This window comes from Heterodontus francisci, chromosome 9 (assembly GCF_036365525.1).
Source record: "Heterodontus francisci isolate sHetFra1 chromosome 9, sHetFra1.hap1, whole genome shotgun sequence".
Taxonomy (NCBI): Eukaryota; Metazoa; Chordata; class Chondrichthyes; order Heterodontiformes; family Heterodontidae; genus Heterodontus; species Heterodontus francisci.
In genome coordinates this window covers 9,942,793-9,960,825 of record NC_090379.1, presented here as the reverse complement: position 1 = coordinate 9,960,825, position 18,033 = coordinate 9,942,793, and the positions used below count along the sequence as shown (strand labels likewise).

General features: G+C 45.9%; 1 protein-coding gene across 8 annotated transcripts in view; it reads right to left on the bottom strand.

Moving 5' to 3' along the window:
• The window catches only part of dicer1 (dicer 1, ribonuclease type III), a 214,083-nt gene that overhangs the window by 109,193 nt on the left and 86,857 nt on the right, over positions 1-18,033 (bottom strand). For all 8 annotated transcript variants that reach the window (XR_010975645.1, XM_068038526.1, XM_068038531.1 and 5 more), the window contains 2 exons: positions 16,519-16,673; positions 4,910-5,042 (listed from right to left, as the gene is read on the bottom strand). Coding sequence is in view for 7 of the 8 variants with exons in the window: in XM_068038526.1 (XP_067894627.1) it covers positions 4,910-5,042; positions 16,519-16,673 (288 nt within the window). In the remaining variant the exon portion in view is untranslated. The remainder of the gene's footprint in view (positions 1-4,909; positions 5,043-16,518; positions 16,674-18,033) is intronic.

Here is an 18,033-nt window from a genome sequence, read left to right as displayed (position 1 = left end):
GGTCATCCTGAGGCTGTGAAAGATGCTACATAAATGCAAGTTCTTTCTTTCCAATAAAAACAAAATGCTGGAATTATACAACAGGCCAGTATCTGAAGAAGAAAGACAAGTGAGGATCTGCCTTTTCTCTAAGATACTGGCTGACCTGTATTTCCAGTGTCCTTTGTTAAGGCCAAGATTTTAAAAAAAATTTGGGGATGTGGGCGTTGCTGAAGAAGGTGGTAGGCCTGCTCCTTGAACAGGGATGCAGTTCACTGGTGGTCACAAAACTGTATCCTACTCACTACCAGTCCACTGCATTTCAGCAAGATCATAGAATCACAGAATGTTTATGGCACAGAAAGAGGCCACTTGACCCATTGTTCCTACACCGGCCGAAAAATGAGCTACCCAGGCTACTCCCACCTTCCAGCATTTGGTCCGTAGCCCAGCAGTTTACAGCACTTGTGGTGCATATCCAGACACCTTTTAAATGAGTTGAGGGTTTCTGCCTCTACTACCACAGAATAATAGTGCAGAAGAGTCCCTTAGGCCCATCGAGTCTGCACCAATGCATTAAAGACACCTGACCTGTCTACCTAATCCCATTTGCCAGCACTTGGCCCATAGCCTTGAATGTTATGACATGCCAAGTGTTCATCCAGGTACTTTTTAAAGTATGTGAAGCAACCCGCCTCTACCACCCTTTCAGGCATTGAGTTCCAGACCTCATCACCAGCTGGGTGAAAACATTTTTCATCTCCCCTTGAATCTTTCTACCAATCACCTTAAAATCTAAGACCCCTCGTCACTGACCTCTCTGCTAAGGTAAATAGGCCCTTCACATTCACTCTACCCAGGCCCCTCAAACTTTTGTACATTTCAATCAGATCTCCCCTCAGCCTTCTCTGTTCCAAGGAAAACAACCCCAGCCTATCCAATCTTTCCTCATAGCTCCATTTGTCCAGCCCTGGCAACATACTCGTAAATCTCCTCTGAACCCTCTCGAGTGCAATTACGTCTTCTGTAACGAGGTGACCAGAACTGAACATAGTACTCAACTTATGGCCTAACCAATGATTTATACAGTTCCAGCATAACGTCCCTGCTCTTGCATTCTATACCTCAGCTAATAAAGGAAAGGATTCCATACACCTTCTTAACCACCTTATTGACCTGTCTTGCTACCTTCAGGGATCGGTGGACATTCTCTCCGAGGTCCCTGACTTCCTCTACACCTCTCAGTATTTTCCCATTAGTTGTGTATGCCTTTTCCTTGTTTGACTTCCCCAGATGCATCATCTCAAAATTCTCCGGGTTGAATTCCATTTGCCACTTTTTTGTCCACCTGACCAGTCCACCGATATCTTCCTACAGCTATCCTCCTCGCTATCAACCACATGGCCAATTTTTCTGTCGTCTGCAAACTTCTTGATCAGACCCCCTACATTTACATCCAAATCGTTAATATATACCACAAAAAGCAGGGAACCTAGTACTGAGCCCTGCGGAACGTCACTGGAAACAGCCTTCCAGTCGCAAAAACACCCAACAATTACCCTTTGTTTTCTGCTACTGAGCCAATTTTGTATCCAGCTTGCTACGTTTCCCTGGATCTTATGGACTTTCATTTTTTTAAACCAGTCTGCCATGTGGGACCTTGTCAAAAGCCTTGCTAAAACCCATGTAGACCACATCAACTGCACTACCCTCAATCTTCCTCATTACTTCTTCAAAAATTTCAATCAAGTTAGTCAGACAAGATCTTCCCTGAACAAATCCATGCCTTTCTAAGTGACAGTTTATCCCGTCTCTCAGAATTGTTTCCAATAATATGCCCACTACTGAGGTTACACTGAGTGGCCTGTAATTACTTGGTCTATCCCTTTTGAAATAAAGGTACAACGTTAGCAGTCCTCTAGTCCTCCAGCACCACACCTGTATCTAGTGAGTACTGGAAAATGATGGACAGACCTTCCACTATTTCATAACTTGCTTCCTTTAACAGCCTGGGGTACATTTAATCCGACTCTGATGAGTTATCCACTTTTAAGGATGATAATCCCATTAATACTTCCTCCCTCCCTCCCTATGTTTATCATATCCAATACATCACAACCCTCTTCCTAGACTACAATATCTGTATTGTTCCCCCTCTTTTGTGAAGACAGACGCAAAGTATTCATTTAGAACCGTACCAACATCTTCCGCCCCGACACACAGGTCACCTTTCTGGTCTTTAATGGGGCCTACTCTTTCCTTATTTATCCTCTTATTCTTAATGCATTGATAAAACATTTTTGGGTTCACCTTGATCTTGGTTGCCAATATTCTTTCATGCCCTTACTTTGCTTTCCCAATTTCCTTGTTAATTTCACCCCTCCACTTTCTATACTCCACTCGGTTTTCTGTAGTATTGAGCTCTCAGTGTCGGACAGAAGCTTTCCTTTACTGCCTTACCTTGTAAGCTCCTTGACATCCAGGGGCTCTAGATTTGGCCGTCCCACCCTTTTCTTTGTGGGAACGTGTTTATTCTGAACCCCTTGAATCTCTCCTTTGAATACCTCCCACTGTTCTGACACCAATATACCTTCAAGTAGCTGTTTCCAGTCCACTTTTGCTAAATCACTCCTCAGCTTCGTAAAATTGGCCTTGCCCCAATTGAGGACTCTAACTGCTGTTCCACCCTTGTCCCTTTCCATAATTTTGTTAAAACTGACTGAATTGTAATCACTACCACCAAAATGCTCTCCCATTGCCACTCCTTTGATCTGCTCAGCTTCATTTCCTAAAATTAAGTCTAAGTTGGACTTGCTACATACTAGACAAAAAGGTTCTCCTGAATGCACCTCAAGAATTCTACTCCCTCAATTCCTTTCAGACTGAAACTAATCCAGTTAATACTGGAGTAGTTAAAATCCCCTACTGTTACAACCTTGGGCTGAAATTTATGGTCCTGCCGCCGAAATGGGCAGCGGGCAAAAACAATGGCGTCGCGGAGCCACCGGGATATTAAATGCGGCAATGCATTTAAATAGCCGGGACAGACCGCCCAGCCCGATTACGTGGAGGGGATGGGCATGTGACCCAGGCAATAGCATCAGTAGCCTCTGTACAGGAGCTGATGTCATTTTTAAAGGGCTTCGAGCCCTACCATTACATTTATATAGTTAAAGACACAATAATGTAAAATTCAGGTTAAAAATGAAATAAATTTATCTAGTCCCTCTCCTCCCCCCCCCCCACTCACAATAACCACAGAATTAATTACCAGCCCCTCCCCCTCCAAAACACTTGTCTTGTGAACCTGACCTTCGCCCCCCCCCCCCCACCCCGCCAAAAGTTCATAAACTTTATACTCTAACCCTTCCAACCATCCTCTACACCAACGATATGGCTGACACTGCTCCCCATTCCCCCCCCCCCCCGCCCACCCTGCACTGAGAAACTTACCTACTCCCCCCTCCCCACCAATGTTCCGCCTCGGATCCCCGACGGCGAGAGTGTAAAGGTACTTAATTCGTTTATTTAAATTAATTTATATATTTAAATTGGGCTCCTGTCGCCGAACGGCAGGGGGCTGCAACAAGGCCTCACTGCCACCAACAATACTGGGCCAGGCCTTCCCAACGTTGAGGCCCGTGGCGGACCTCTCCCGGAGGCACTTTCAGGCCCCCTCAACACAACCCGACATCGGGGATCTGTAAAATTCAGCCCCTTTTTGTTTTGCACTTCTCAGAAATTTGTCTACATATCTGCTCTTCTATCTCCCTCTGACTGTTTGTGGTCTATAGCACACTCCCAGTAGTGCGATTGCCCCTTTTTCGTTCCTTAGCTTGATCCATATGGCCTCATTTGATGAACCATCCAATACATTATCCCTCCTCACAGCTGTCATTGTTTCTTTGACCAAAATTGCTACCTCCTTTCTAATACCCCTCTCTATCGTGTCTGAAAACCTTGTAACCAAGAACGTTGAGCTGCCATTGCTGTTCCTCCTTATGCCATGTTTCTGTAATAGCTATGATATCACATTGCCACATATCTATTTGTGCCCTCAGCTCATCTGCTTTATTTGCTATACTCCTTGCATTGAAATAGATACCCTCGAGCACTGCCAAACTTTTTTAAAAATTTGCTAACCTTTGTTTCCTCGGTCTTCCAGACTCATCCACTAATTTTCTGCCTTCCATTTTCGTTTCTGATTTTGTCGCAACTGTGTCTACCATCTGGTTCCCATCCCCCTGTCAAACTAATTTAAACCCTCCCCAACAGCACTAGCAAAACGTCCCGCAAGGAACTCAGTCCCGGCTTTATTCAGGTGCAACCCGTCCGGCCCGTACAGGTCCCATCTCCCCCAGAGCTGGTTCCAATGTCCCAAGAATCTAAAGCCCTCCCTCCTGCACCAACATTCCAGCCAGGTATTCATCTGTCTTATCCTTCTAATCCTGTACTCACTTACGCGTGGCACTGAGAATAATCTGGAGATTTTGACTTTTGAGGTCCTGCTTACTAATTTCTTACCTAGCTCAGTAAACTTGTTTTGCAGGACCACATCCTTCTTTCTACTTGTGTTGTTGGCAACAATGTGGACCACGACTGCTGGCTGTTCACCCTCCTGACTCAGGATGCCCTGCAGCTGCTCCTTGACCCTAGCACCAGGGAGGCAACACCTCCTGGATTCACTTCTGTGGCTAAAGAACTACTTCCTTTACAAAACCAGTTTAAGCCAGTTTCATCAATCGCCTGGATTGGACTGAAATCTGTTCTAAGTCACAATTGCAAATGGATGGAAAATGAATTACTTTGTTTGAAACATTAAGATATATATGAGAGCGAAAAATCCTGAGTTGAAACCAAGGGCAAACATTTGACCAGCAAGGTCCACATTAAAAAGACTAAAAATATCAAAAATGAAATGTTTACTCACAGTTACTGGAATGCGGAGGGGTGAGTTGATTGGAAGGTAGAGAGTTGACTGGAAAGTACCATCTGAGAGTTCCTGGGTCTTGCATTTTGGGGCCAAGTGTGTGAATGGATCGCTTGGTAACCTGGCACAGTATCTGATAGAAAAACACAAGAAAAATTACAATGCACATGCCGTATAAAATTATACATCAGGTGCAGTACAGCAATCAAATTCAGTACTATTCAAAAGGGCAAATTTAACACACAGGGTAATAAATTTATTGGTGCTTTATGGGTAGATGCTAATTAATACACAGATATTAATCCAATAGGTCCCTATTATGTATCATATTTCTACTCTGGGCCATGAGCATATATTTATATGCTTGTGTATATTTGTAAGTTGTGGAAAAGAAAATAAGTGGTCATAAAATGATAGAAGTTGTAGGTTATATGTGAAAGCTATCAAAAATATTTCACAAGCTTTTATTTAATACCCTGAATTCCATCACCTCCATGCACAAAATGGAAATGGCACAGTGGCTATCACTGCAGCCTCACAGCTCCAGCTACCCGGGTTCAGTTCTGGGTACTGCCTGTGCGGAGTTTGCAAGTTCTCCCCGTGTCTGCGTGGGTTTCCGCCGGGTGCTCCGGTTTCCTCCCACAGCCAAAAACTTGCAGGTTGATAGGTAAATTGGCCGTTGTAAATTGCCCCTAGTGTAGGTAGGTGGTAGGAGAATGGTGGGGATGTGGTAGAGAATATGGGGTCAATGTAGGATTAGTATAAATGGGTGGTTGTTGGTCGGCACAGACTCGGTGGGCCGAAGGGCCTGTTTCAGTGCTGTATCTCTAAATAAATAAAAATAAAAGTGGAAATCACACTGAATCAACTTCAGTAGTGCAGATCATTGAACAAGACCATCTAAGGCTACTGGGTGACACAGCCTCCAAGGGCAGACCTCCAGCACAGAATGATGGGTGAAATGTTGGCCGCTGTCAGTTCCATTCCCCTGCTCCATCCCCTGCCCTGCAAGTTTACTTCCTTCAAGTGCCCATTCAATTTCCTTTTGAAATCATTCACAATCTCCGCTTCCACCACCTGCATAGGCAGCAAGTTCCAGTTCACTACCACGCGTGAAAAAGTAATTTGTCAAATGCTTTGTTAAAATCCATATAGACAACATCCACTGCATTCTTTTCATCAACCTCTGTCACTTCATCAAAAAATTCAATTCGATTAGTTAAGCACGATCTGCTCTTTACAAATATGTGCTAGCTCTCCTTAATTGACTCAAACCTCTCCAAGTGCCTGTTAATTCTCCAAAACCTTATCCACACTGATGTTAAACTAAATAGCCTGTAGTTACTAGGAATGTCCTTATACCCATTCTTGAACAAGGGTGTCACATTTGTCACCTCCCCGATATCTAGGGATGATTGGAAGATTATGGCCATCTCCAAGCCCACTTCCCTTAGCAACCTGGAATGCATGCTATCCGGACCAGGCAACTTATTCACTCAACATTTCCGGTACATCCTGCCAATCAATTTTCACCCCATCTATTACCTCTGCTAATATTTCATCACCAACCTCTTCCTTAGTAAACACGGATACAAAGTACTTATTAAGTATTCTAGCCTTGTCCTGTGCCTTTAAGCATATATTACTCCCTAATAGCTTCACCCCATCTCATACTACCTGCTTAATATTAATAATCCGGTAGAAGATTTTTGGGTTTCCTTTCATGTTAACTGCTATTCTATTCTCATACTCTCTTTTTGTCAGTCTTATTTTCCTCTTCACTTCCCCTCTCAACTTATTGCTTTTGACCTGGTTCTCACATGAAGAATTCACCTGACATATCATAAACCCTCTTTTTTTGTTTCATCATATTCTCCATCAATCTCGTCATCCAAGGAGCCCTGACTTTGGTCTCCCTGCCTTTCTTTCTGGTTGGAATGTTTCTAGTCTCCTTAAAGATCACCCATTGTTCCATTACAGATTTTCCTGTCAAACTTTGGTTCCATTTTATCCTGGCTAGATCCCCTCATCCCATTGAAGTTAGCCCTCTTCCAATGTAGATATTCTACTTTAGAATGTTCCTTGCTCTTCATTACTAATCTTCATAATACGATGAGCACTTTTACCCAAGTGTTCCCCCAGAGGCACTTGGTCCAGTGGCCCATCTCATCCCCCAGCACCAGATTCAGTAATGCTTCCTTCCTACTTGGACTTAACATGGGAACCACCAAGGCTCCTTAGACAGCACCTTCCAAACCCACGACCTCTACCAACTAGAAGGACAGGGTCAGCAAATGCACACCACCATCTGCAAGTTCCCCTCCAAGTCACACACCATCCTGTTCTGGAACTATATTGCCGTTCCTTCACGGTCGCTGGGTCAAAATCCTGGAACTCCCTTCTTAACAGCACTGTGGATGTACCTACCTCACATGGACTGCAGCAGCTCAAGAAGGCAGCTCCCCAACACCTTCTCAAGGGCAATTAGGGATGGGCAATAAATGCTGGCCTAGCCAGCGACATCCACATTCCATGAATGAATAAAAAAAAAGTTCTCCTGAACATATTTCAGAAATTCGCCTCCCTCCTTTCCCTTTACTCTACATTATCCCAATCAATATTTGGGCAACTAAAGTATCCCAATATCACCACTCTATAGTTCTTGCACATATCTGTGATTTCCCTGCAGATTTGCTCCTTTATCTCTATCTGGAGGCCTACAAAATACCTCCAGTGGCATGATTATACCCTTTTCACTTCTCAACTCTAACCAAAAGGATTCCGTTTGTCCCCTCAAGGATATCCTCTCTTTCCAACACTACAATGTCTTCCCTAATCAGTACTGCCAACTCACTCTCTTTCTTCCTTCCCTATCTGGTTTGAATATTTTGTATCCTTGAATATTAAGTGCCAAGTCGTCACCATTTTTTAAACTACATTTCCATTACAGTCACTACATCATATTCCCATAAGGCTATTTGTGCTTGTTCACCACAGTGTGTTCACATTCATGCATTCTAAACCTGCCTTTCTTATCCTTGTCATCCGTTCCTATCTATGGTACGATTTCCTTCTCTAATACGAGGCAACACTCTCTCACTCCTTCATACATCTTATTCCTTTTTCTACTTCTATATGCTGTTGCCCACCCACCTGTCAATTTAGTTTAAACCCTCCCCAAACACTAGTAAACTCCCCACAAGGACACTGATCCCAGTCCTGTTGAGGCGCAAACTGTCCCTTTTGAATCGGTGCCTCCTGCCCCAACACTAGTCCCAATGCTCTAAGGATCTGAAGTGCTCCCTCCTGTACCATGCCTAAAGCCACGCATTGATCCTCCCTATCTTCCTATTTCTACTCTCGCTAACACATGGCACTGGGAGTAATCCAGAGACTACAACCTTCGCAGTCCTACTTTTTAAACTTCCTCCATAGCTCCTGAAAACCTGACCGCAGGACCGCAATACCTATTCTCTCTATGTCGTTGGTACCAACGATGTCTGTACCACAACATCTGGCTTGTGGCCTTCTCCTGCAGAATATTATGCACTCTCTCTGTGAAGTCCTTTACCCTGGGACTAGGCAGGCAACACACCATGCAAGACACAATGATGGTTATAGAAATGCCTGTCTGTCCCCCTAACTCTGGAACCTCCTATAATGACTGCATTGCTACTCTCGCTGTTCCCTCCTGTACAGTCCCTTGCCCATTGGTGTCATGGTCTGGACCAGAATCCTTTAAATGTGTTGTCACTCCCAGCAGTCTCCAATGCTGAGTACTGCTTTCAGAGTGGCACACACCCCGAAGAATCCTGCACTTCCTGCCTCTTTCTACTCTTCCAGACGGCCACCCGTCTACTAAGAACATAGGAGCAGGAGTAGGTCATTCAGCCCATCAAACTTGGAAATATTACATTTGGTCCCTACATCCATATCATTGGTATATATTGTGAACAGCTGGGGCCTAAGCACGGATTCCTGCAGTCCCCCACTAGTCACAGCCTGCCAACGTGAGAATGATCTGTTTATTCCTACTCTCGGCTTTCCGCCCATTAACCAGTCCTTAATCCATGCCAGTATATTACCCCTCCCCCTTGCATCCCCTCCTCCCACCGGCACCATCCTACACCTGTGTAGGGGCCCCAACAACCCCACTGCCTTGTGGGCGTCTCGGGAGAGACCAAGGCTAAGGGAGTAAACCCTAACAGAAAATCCGGAGCGGAACCCCGTAGGCGGTCATGTGTCACCTTTGGCATGTTTCCGGCAGTTCCTGCAACCATACTGGTGCCAAACGTCGTGTCCTGCACTCCTTTGGACCCCACCAGAAAGGCCGAGAGGGGGGTTTTGACGACTGGGCAACTCTCAACCTCCATAAATTTGCCCAGGCATGCGCCATGGAGAGGTCACTCCATAGTTGCCTCACAGCGACTGAAACAACACGGAAGGCAGCAGTTACGGGTTATAAGTCCAGATAAATTGGCGTAGAAACTGGGCGCCACGGGTTGCCTTTGTCGGTGGGAGAGGTCATTGCACCTCACTGGACAGCTACCGCCCGCCTCAAACCGGGCAGCCCCCGGTCAATAAGGTTCTGTCCCGCCACAGTCTGCCTGCTTCAATGGGTGCTTGGAGCTCAGGGTCATTGCCCGAAAGGTGGACTGATACACCGCACCAAACAACATGAAAAAAGGAAAGAAGGTACCAGCCCTTCGCTTTGCAAGCTGGAACGTCAGAACTATGTGTCCTGGCCTGTCGGAAGACCTTACACAAATCAACGATTCTCGGAAGACCGCCATCATTAACAACGAGCTCAGTAGACTCAATGTGGACATTGCAGCACTTCAGGAGACTCGCCTCCCCGCGAGTGGCTCTCTAGCAGAGCAAGACTACACCTTCTTCTGGCAGGGCAGGGATCCTGAAGAACCAAGACAGCATGGAGTGGGCTTCGCCATCAGAAACTCCTTGCTCAGCATGATAGAGCCTCCCTCAAATGGCTCGGAACGCATACTGTCCATCCGACTGCTCACCACCTCTGGTCCAGTACACCTACTCAGCATCTATGCTCCAACACTCTGTTCCGCACCTGAAGCTAAAGACCAGTTCTATGAACAACTCCATAACATCATTAGCAGCATCCCCAACACCGAACACCTATTCCTGCTGGGGGACTTTAATGCCAGGGTTGGGGCCGACCATGACTCATGGCCCTCCTGCCTTGGGCGCTATGGCGTTGGAAGGATGAATGAGAACGGGCAGAGACTGCTTGAGTTGTGTACCTATCATAACCTCTGCATCACCAACTCGTTCTTTCACACTAAACCCTGTCACCAGGTTTCATGGAGGCACCCAAGATCACGTCGTTGGCACCAGCTAGACCTCATTGTCACAAGGCGAGCCGCCTTAAACAGTGTTCAAATCACACGCAGCTTCCACAGTGCGGACTGCGACACCGACCACTCCCTGGTGTGCAGCAAGGTTAGACTCAGACCAAAGAAGTTGCATCATTCCAAGCAGAAGGGCCACCCGCGCATCAACACGAGCAGAATTTCTCAACCACAGCTGTTACAAAAATTTCTACATTCACTTGTAACAGCCCTTCAAAACACTCCCACAGGGGATGCTGAGACCAAGTGGGCCCACATCAGAGACGCCATCTATGAGTCAGCTTTGACCACCTACGGCAAAAGTGCGAAGAGAAATGCAGACTGGTTTCAATCTCATAATGAAGAGCTGGAACCTGTCATAGCCGCTAAGCGCATTGCACTTTTGAACTACAAGAAAGCCCCCAGCGATTTAACATCCGCAGCACTTAAAGCAGCCAGAAGTACTGCACAAAGAACAGCTAGGCGTTGCGCAAACGACTACTGGCAACACCTATGCAGTCATATTCAGCTGGCCTCAGACACCGGAAACATCAGAGGAATGTATGATGGCATGAAGAGAGCTCTTGGGCCAACCATCAAGAAGATCACCCCCCTCAAATCTAAATCGGGGGACATAATCACTGACCAACGCAAACAGATGGACCGCTGGGTTGAGCACTACCTAGAACTGTACTCCAGGGAGAATGCTGTCACTGAGACTGCCCTCAATGCAGCCCAGCCTCTACCAGTCATGGATGAGCTGGACATACAGCCAACCAAATCGGAACTCAGTGATGCCATTGATTCCCTAGCCAGCGGAAAAGCCCCTGGGAAGGACAGCATTACCCCTGAAATAATCAAGAGTGCCAAGCCTGCTATACTCTCAGCACTACATGAACTGCTATGCCTGTGCTGGGATGAGGGAGCAGTACCCCAGGACATGCGCGATGCCAACATCATCACCCTCTATAAAAACAAAGGTGACCGCGGTGACTGCAACAACTACCGTGGAATCTCCCTGCTCAGCATAGTGGGGAAAGTCTTTGCTCGAGTCGCTCTGAACAGGCTCCAGAAGCTGGCCGAGCGCGTCTACCCTGAGGCACAGTGTGGCTTTCGGGCAGAGAGATCGACCATTGACATGCTGTTCTCCCTTCATCAGATACAGGAGAAATGCCGTGAACAACAGATGCCTCTCTACATTGCTTTCATTGATCTCACCAAAGCCTTTGACCTCGTCAGCAGACGTGGTCTCTTCAGACTACTAGAAAAGATCGGATGTCCACCAAAGCTACTAAGTATCATCACCTCATTCCATGACAATATGAAAGGCACAATTCAACATGGTGGCTCCTCATCAGAGCCCTTTCCTATCCTGAGTGGTGTGAAACAGGGCTGTGTTCTCGCACCCACACTTTTTGGGATTTTCTTCTCCCTGCTGCTTTCACATGCGTTCAAATCCTCTGAAGAAGGAATTTTCCTCCACACAAGATCAGGGGGCAGGTTGTTCAACCTTGCCCGTCTAAGAGCGAAGTCCAAAGTACGGAAAGTCCTCATCAGAGAACTCCTCTTTGCTGACGATGCTGCTTTAACATCTCACACTGAAGAGTGCCTGCAGAGTCTCATCGACAGGTTTGCGTCTGCCTGCAATGAATTTGGCCTAACCATCAGCCTCAAGAAAACGAACATCATGGGGCAGGATGTCAGAAATGCTCCATCCATCAATATTGGCGACCACGCTCTGGAAGTGGTTCAAGAGTTCACCTACCTAGGCTTAACTATCACCAGTAACCTGTCTCTAGATGCAGAAATCAACAAGCGCATGGGTAAGGCTTCCACTGCTATGTCCAGACTGGCCAAGAGAGTGTGGGAAAATGGCGCACTGACACGGAACACAAAAGTCCGAGTGTATCAGGCCTGTGTCCTCAATACCTTGCTCTACGGCAGCGAGGCCTGGACAACGTATGCCAGCCAAGAGCGACGTCTCAATTCATTCCATCTTCGCTGCCTTCGGAGAATACTTGGCATCAGGTGGCAGGACTATATCTCCAACACAGAAGTCCTTGAAGCGGCCAACACCCCCAGCTTATACACACTACTGAGTCAGCGGCGCTTGAGATGGCTTGGCCATGTGAGCCGCATGGAAGATGGCAGGATCCCCAAAGACACATTGTACAGCGAGCTCGCCACTGGTATCAGACCCACCGGCCGTCCATGTCTCCGTTATAAAGACGTCTGCAAACGCGACATGAAATCGTGTGACATTGATCACAAGTCGTGGGAGTCAGTTGCCAGCATTCGCCAGAGCTGGCGGGCAGCCATAAAGACAGGGCTAAATTGTGGCGAGTCGAAGAGACTTAGTAGTTGGCAGGAAAAAAGACAGAGGCGCAAGGGGAGAGCCAACTGTGCAACAGCCCCAACAAACAAATTTCTCTGCAGCACCTGTGGAAGAGCCTGTCACTCCAGAATTGGCCTTTATAGCCACTCCAGGCGCTGCTTCACAAACCACTGACCACCTCCAGGCGCGTATCCATTGTCTCTCGAGATAAGGAGGCCCAAAAGAAAGAAGAATATTACCTCCAACCCATGTGCTTTAATTTTGCTAAGCTCCTGTGGCAGACTTTATCAAAAGCCTTCTGAAAATCCAAGTATACCACGCCCACTGACTCCCCTTTATTAATTGTTAGTAACATCCTCAAAAAACTTCAACAGGTTTGTCAAACATAATTTCCCATTCATAAATATATGTTGACTATGCCCAATCAGATCATTATCCAAGTGTCCATTTATCACATCCTTTAGAATAGATTCAAGCATCTTCCCAACGTTTAATGTAAGGCTAACAGGCCTGTAGTTCCCGGTTTTCTCTCTCCTTCCCTTCTTAAATAGTGGGGTGACATTTGTTACTATCCTGAACATGCTCTGCCTGTGGGGTGGCCACCTCCAGGCTTATTCGATCCAGGAAACTCTCATCCTCCCTGATGCTCCACAGTGACTCCAGCTGACCCTCAAGCTCAGAAACCCTGAGCTGGAGCTCAAGCAGCTGGAGACACTTCCTACATACATGGTCACATGAGACACATGAAGTGTCCTGAAGTTCCCATGTGGAGCAGGAATTGCAAACAGGGCTCAGCTGCCCATCCATGATCTTAAAAAAAAATTCCATTCCCTCTTTTAGTATCTAGTTAGTACCCTGCAATCCTCTGTGCTAATACTCATTATTAATTCACTTACCGTTATACTTACGCCGATTGAAATTTTAATTTCTGAACTTCTAGTTCAAACCAATGCCCTAGTTTAGAGAGAAAAAAAATAACCACTTACCTGCTTTCAAGCGATGTCACAGTCGGGTTTTTACAACAATCGACAATGGTTTCATGGTCACCATTAGACTAGCATTTTTATTCCAGATTTATTAATTGAATTCAAATTTCACCATCTGCTGTGGCGTGATTCAAACCCGCACTAGCTAGTCCAGCGACATTTCCACAACCTCCCACAAGATGCACTGCAGCAACTCACCAAGACTCCTTCGATAACACCTTCCAAACTCTGAACCTCTACCACCTAGAAGAACAAGGGCAGCAGATGCATGGCAATACCACCACCTGCAGGTCCCCCTCCAAAGCACACACAATTCTGACTTGGAACTACATTGCTGTTTCTTCACTGTCGCTGGGTCAAAATCCTAGAACTCCCTTATTAACACGACATAGACTGCAGCAGCTTAAAAAGGCGGCTCATCACCACCTTCTCAAGGGCAATTAGGGATGGGCAATAAATGCTGGCCTAGCCAGCCATGTCCACATCCCATGAAAGAATAAAAACAAGTGCTCTGTCACAGAATTATGGCCATTGTATTCTATAGTTTTAAAAATCATGCCCCTGCCTCGATCACTGTTTCCCTTTCCAAAGGTTTCTGGTATTCTACTTTCAAGAACAATTTTGCTATATTCAGAGCAAGTACATGCATATGAAGTGCTTGCGTACAAACTCTGCGCGCCAATTAAATTTTGAAGTTCATTTTAAATCTGAGGCTGGCAGATTTCTGTTAACCAAAAGGGTATGTGGCCAAGGCAGGTATATGGAGTTAGGTCACAGATCAGCCATCATCTCACTGAATGGCAAAACAGGCTCGAGGGCTAAACAGTCTACTCCTGTTTCTATACATTTTGCACCCAAGGGGGTAATTTTCACGTTCACGTTGGATTGCTGATCATTGTAGAATTCCCTCTGCCCACACTTCTTCACTATGATTTCAAGGTCCTTATGTATAGACCTTGTATATAATCTACTACAAAATGATTTTCCATGTAAGCACAGTATCCCAAATTACTACTATAATCTTGAGTAATGAGACACTATATAAAAACGGTTAAAATTTGGAATCTTAGTAAGTGGCAATTTTTTTTTATTAAACAAAGCACACTTTAAGAAATAAAATGCATGAAAGTTGTGTGTTACAATAAATTAATATCCCCACAGGTTTATATATCTCATAATAGATAACCTTATAGAGTAACAAAGGTTTGCTTTTAGAGCTTTCTAGGTTACAATAACCACTGAACAAAGTAGCCCAGGGTACACCGCGGAAACTCCCTCACAATTAAACACTGCATGCTGGTAGAAAATAAAAAATAAATATGGCTTTTTCTGTTCTGAAGTATTGCAACAGAACAACATTTTAGAAACGAAGGATGTGTACAAAAAATGATACAGCATAGCATGAGACCATTCAGCTCATCGCGCCCATGCCAGCTCTTTGAAAGAGCTAACATTCAGGCCCAAAACCATGCTCCTTCCCCATAGCCCGGCAAATTTTTTCTTTAAGTATATATCAAATTTGCTTTTAAAAGTTACTATTCAATCTGCTTCCACGACCCTTTCAGTGCATTCCAGATCATAGCTCACCACATTAAAAAAAAATTCACATGCACCCACCACCCCCAAACTTATCTTTTTGTAAATGATCTTAAATCTGTATATTCCGGTTACAGACTCTCCTACCAGTGGGAACAGTGGCCGGAATTTAACACCCCACTCCCCAACTCTGGGAGCGGGCGAGGAGGTGGGCGCAGGGGCAGAAAATAGGGTGGGAAGCTGTTGGGTAACGGGGCTGGAGGGAAATGGGTGGCACCATGCCCGTCGCCTACCTGTCCCCGCTGCTATTTTACCAGTGGCAGGGTATGTGGCAGCCCAATTGAGGCTCTGAAGTGGACAATTAGTTGCCACTTAAGGGCCTCTTCCTGCCGCTGATGGTATTTTACTAGTGGTGGACGGGCACTTCAGCACTGGAGGAAGCCATAGAGACAGAGTTATGCAGCACAGAAACAGGCTCTTTGGCCCATCGTGTCTGTGCCAGCCATCAGGCATCGATCTATTCTAATCCCATTTTCCAGCACTTGGCCCGTAGTCTTGTATGCTATGGTATTTCACGTGCTCATCTAAATACTGCTTAAATGTTGAGAGCTCCTGCCTCTACCACCCCTTCAGGCAGTGTGTTCCAGATTCCAACCACCTTCTGGGTGAAATTTGTTTCCCTCAAATCCCCTCTAAACTTCCTGCCCCTTACCTTAAATCTATGCCCCCTGCTACTGACACCTCCGCTAAGGGAAAAAGTTTCTTACCTACCCTATCTATGCCCCTCATAATTTTGTATACCTCAATCAGGTCCCCCCTCAGCCTTCTCTGCTCTAGGAAAAACAACCCTTGCCTATCCAGTCTCTCTTCATAGCTGAAATACTCCAGCCCAGGCAACATCCTGGTGAATCTCCTCTGCACCCTCTCCAGTGCAATCACGTCCTTCCCATAGTGTGGCGACCAGAACTGTACACAGTACTCCACAGTACTAGTTAGTGGCCTAACTAGTGTTTTATACAGCTCCATCATAACCTCCCTGCTCTTATATTCTACACCTCGGCTAATAAAGGCAAGTATCCCATATGCCTTCCTAACCACCTTATCTACTTGTGTTGATGCCTTCAGTGATCGTTGGACAATCTATTGAAGCTATGAAGCCGCCTAATAATATATGGCGGCCTCCTTGTGGGCTGGGGGTTGCCATCCTGATCGGGCACCCCCACCACCCCACTCACCGCTTGTAGTTGTAGTTATCTTGTACTTTCTTTTGGACATGATAGGATATAAAGTGACAAAAGAAACTACAGGCAGTTACTGCAATAGATGTTTAAAAATTTAAGATTGGTGGCATTGCTAATGGCTGAATGCGTTGAATCAATGCTCAGACTCTACCTGTTCACATGTCCGATGGCAGTGTTGATAGTTACTCGCGGGCTCCCTTCTTCTGGCCTCAGTACATATGGAGGAAGCATATCATCATCATCGGTGACAGGGTCTACCTCTACATCAGTAGAATCCACAGACTTCGAGCATTTGTTTCGGAGAATCTTAGTAGGGTACCAATGGAAATATATGAACCTTCCAGAAAATATAGCTACAGAGTAATATTTTGCAATTACTGTTAAATACATACATTTTCAGTCATAATCAACTCCAAGGCATTTCCTCCCACTCTCCTGAAGACACTGATGCTTGCTGGAGATGGTCCCCAATGTCTCTAGGCATTCTTCACAGGAAGCCTATTCAACTATGCAGGATGAGACAAACTCAGTCTTCACCCAACATTCATACATGTACATTTGCCAGCAGACATCACTGGATTATGAACAGGAGCTTGAATCATGGCTATTTTAACCATCTGCAGCTCAAAGCACTAAGACCACTTGCAGCCATCAACTCAGCTGAGATCACCAAGTGCTACACAATGTTACAGCAATTGAGGCTTCAACCTTCTGGCTTGTATGGTCAGCACACCCTGTAATGCATGTGAAAATTCAAAGGAAAGGATATTGAAATCCAAGTGTCCCCTGAAAACGCAGAGCAATTGTCAACGTCACCAATTCATTGGACATTTGCCAGCTTTCCAGTATGAATCCATGCATGGGCACTCCAACGTCACCAGGCAACGAGAGGTAATGACGTCCGATCACTACCTCACCTCTCAATGGCCGCGATCGTCGCATCCATCCTCCCCAACAGTACCCCACTCGCTCCCGCGATCGCCGCGTTCTCTTCCACGCTCCATCCCGTGATCATCGCTTCAATCGGCGCATTCAGCTCCCTCCCGCAATCGCCGGTTCTTTGCCGTTCCCTCCTGCCCGTCTGATCGCCCCTCTATCCTGCTGTTGGGGTGGGGGAGGGGGGGAAATGGACGAGACTGGCATGGCCATTGAGGGGTGAAGGGGTTTTTGCGCCAAATTAAGCCATCTTTATTATAGGCAGCTGCCCGAGAGGTCGCAGACAGTGACATTTCAGTCGATGAGGCTGCATCTGCACGTGTGCTAGTACTGTGCCACCTAGTGGTTGCATTGTCAGCAAACACAGCATATTGAAATACAGACAAAAATCTGATCATGCTGATTAGCACTTGCGTCAATGGTGGTGCACTGGAACCAAACCCACAGGAACAGAATGTGCGATTCAACCTCATGTTAAAGGATGGTCACCTATTAGCTTTAAATAAAGAATACATTAATTTCTATGTTACCTGGTTTGTAACCCACTAATTGCTCACTCATGACTCATAGCCCTTTCTAGTACTTGTGTTTGATCCGGCCCAGAACAGGATTAAATTTCTCCCTCGAGTGGCAGAGAAGTTGTTGAATGATCTGGATTTGGTGGTTCGTCTCAAATGAGTTCCTTGTGGGAATAAGTTCATGAGTATGGATAGACCTCTGCTTACTGCAG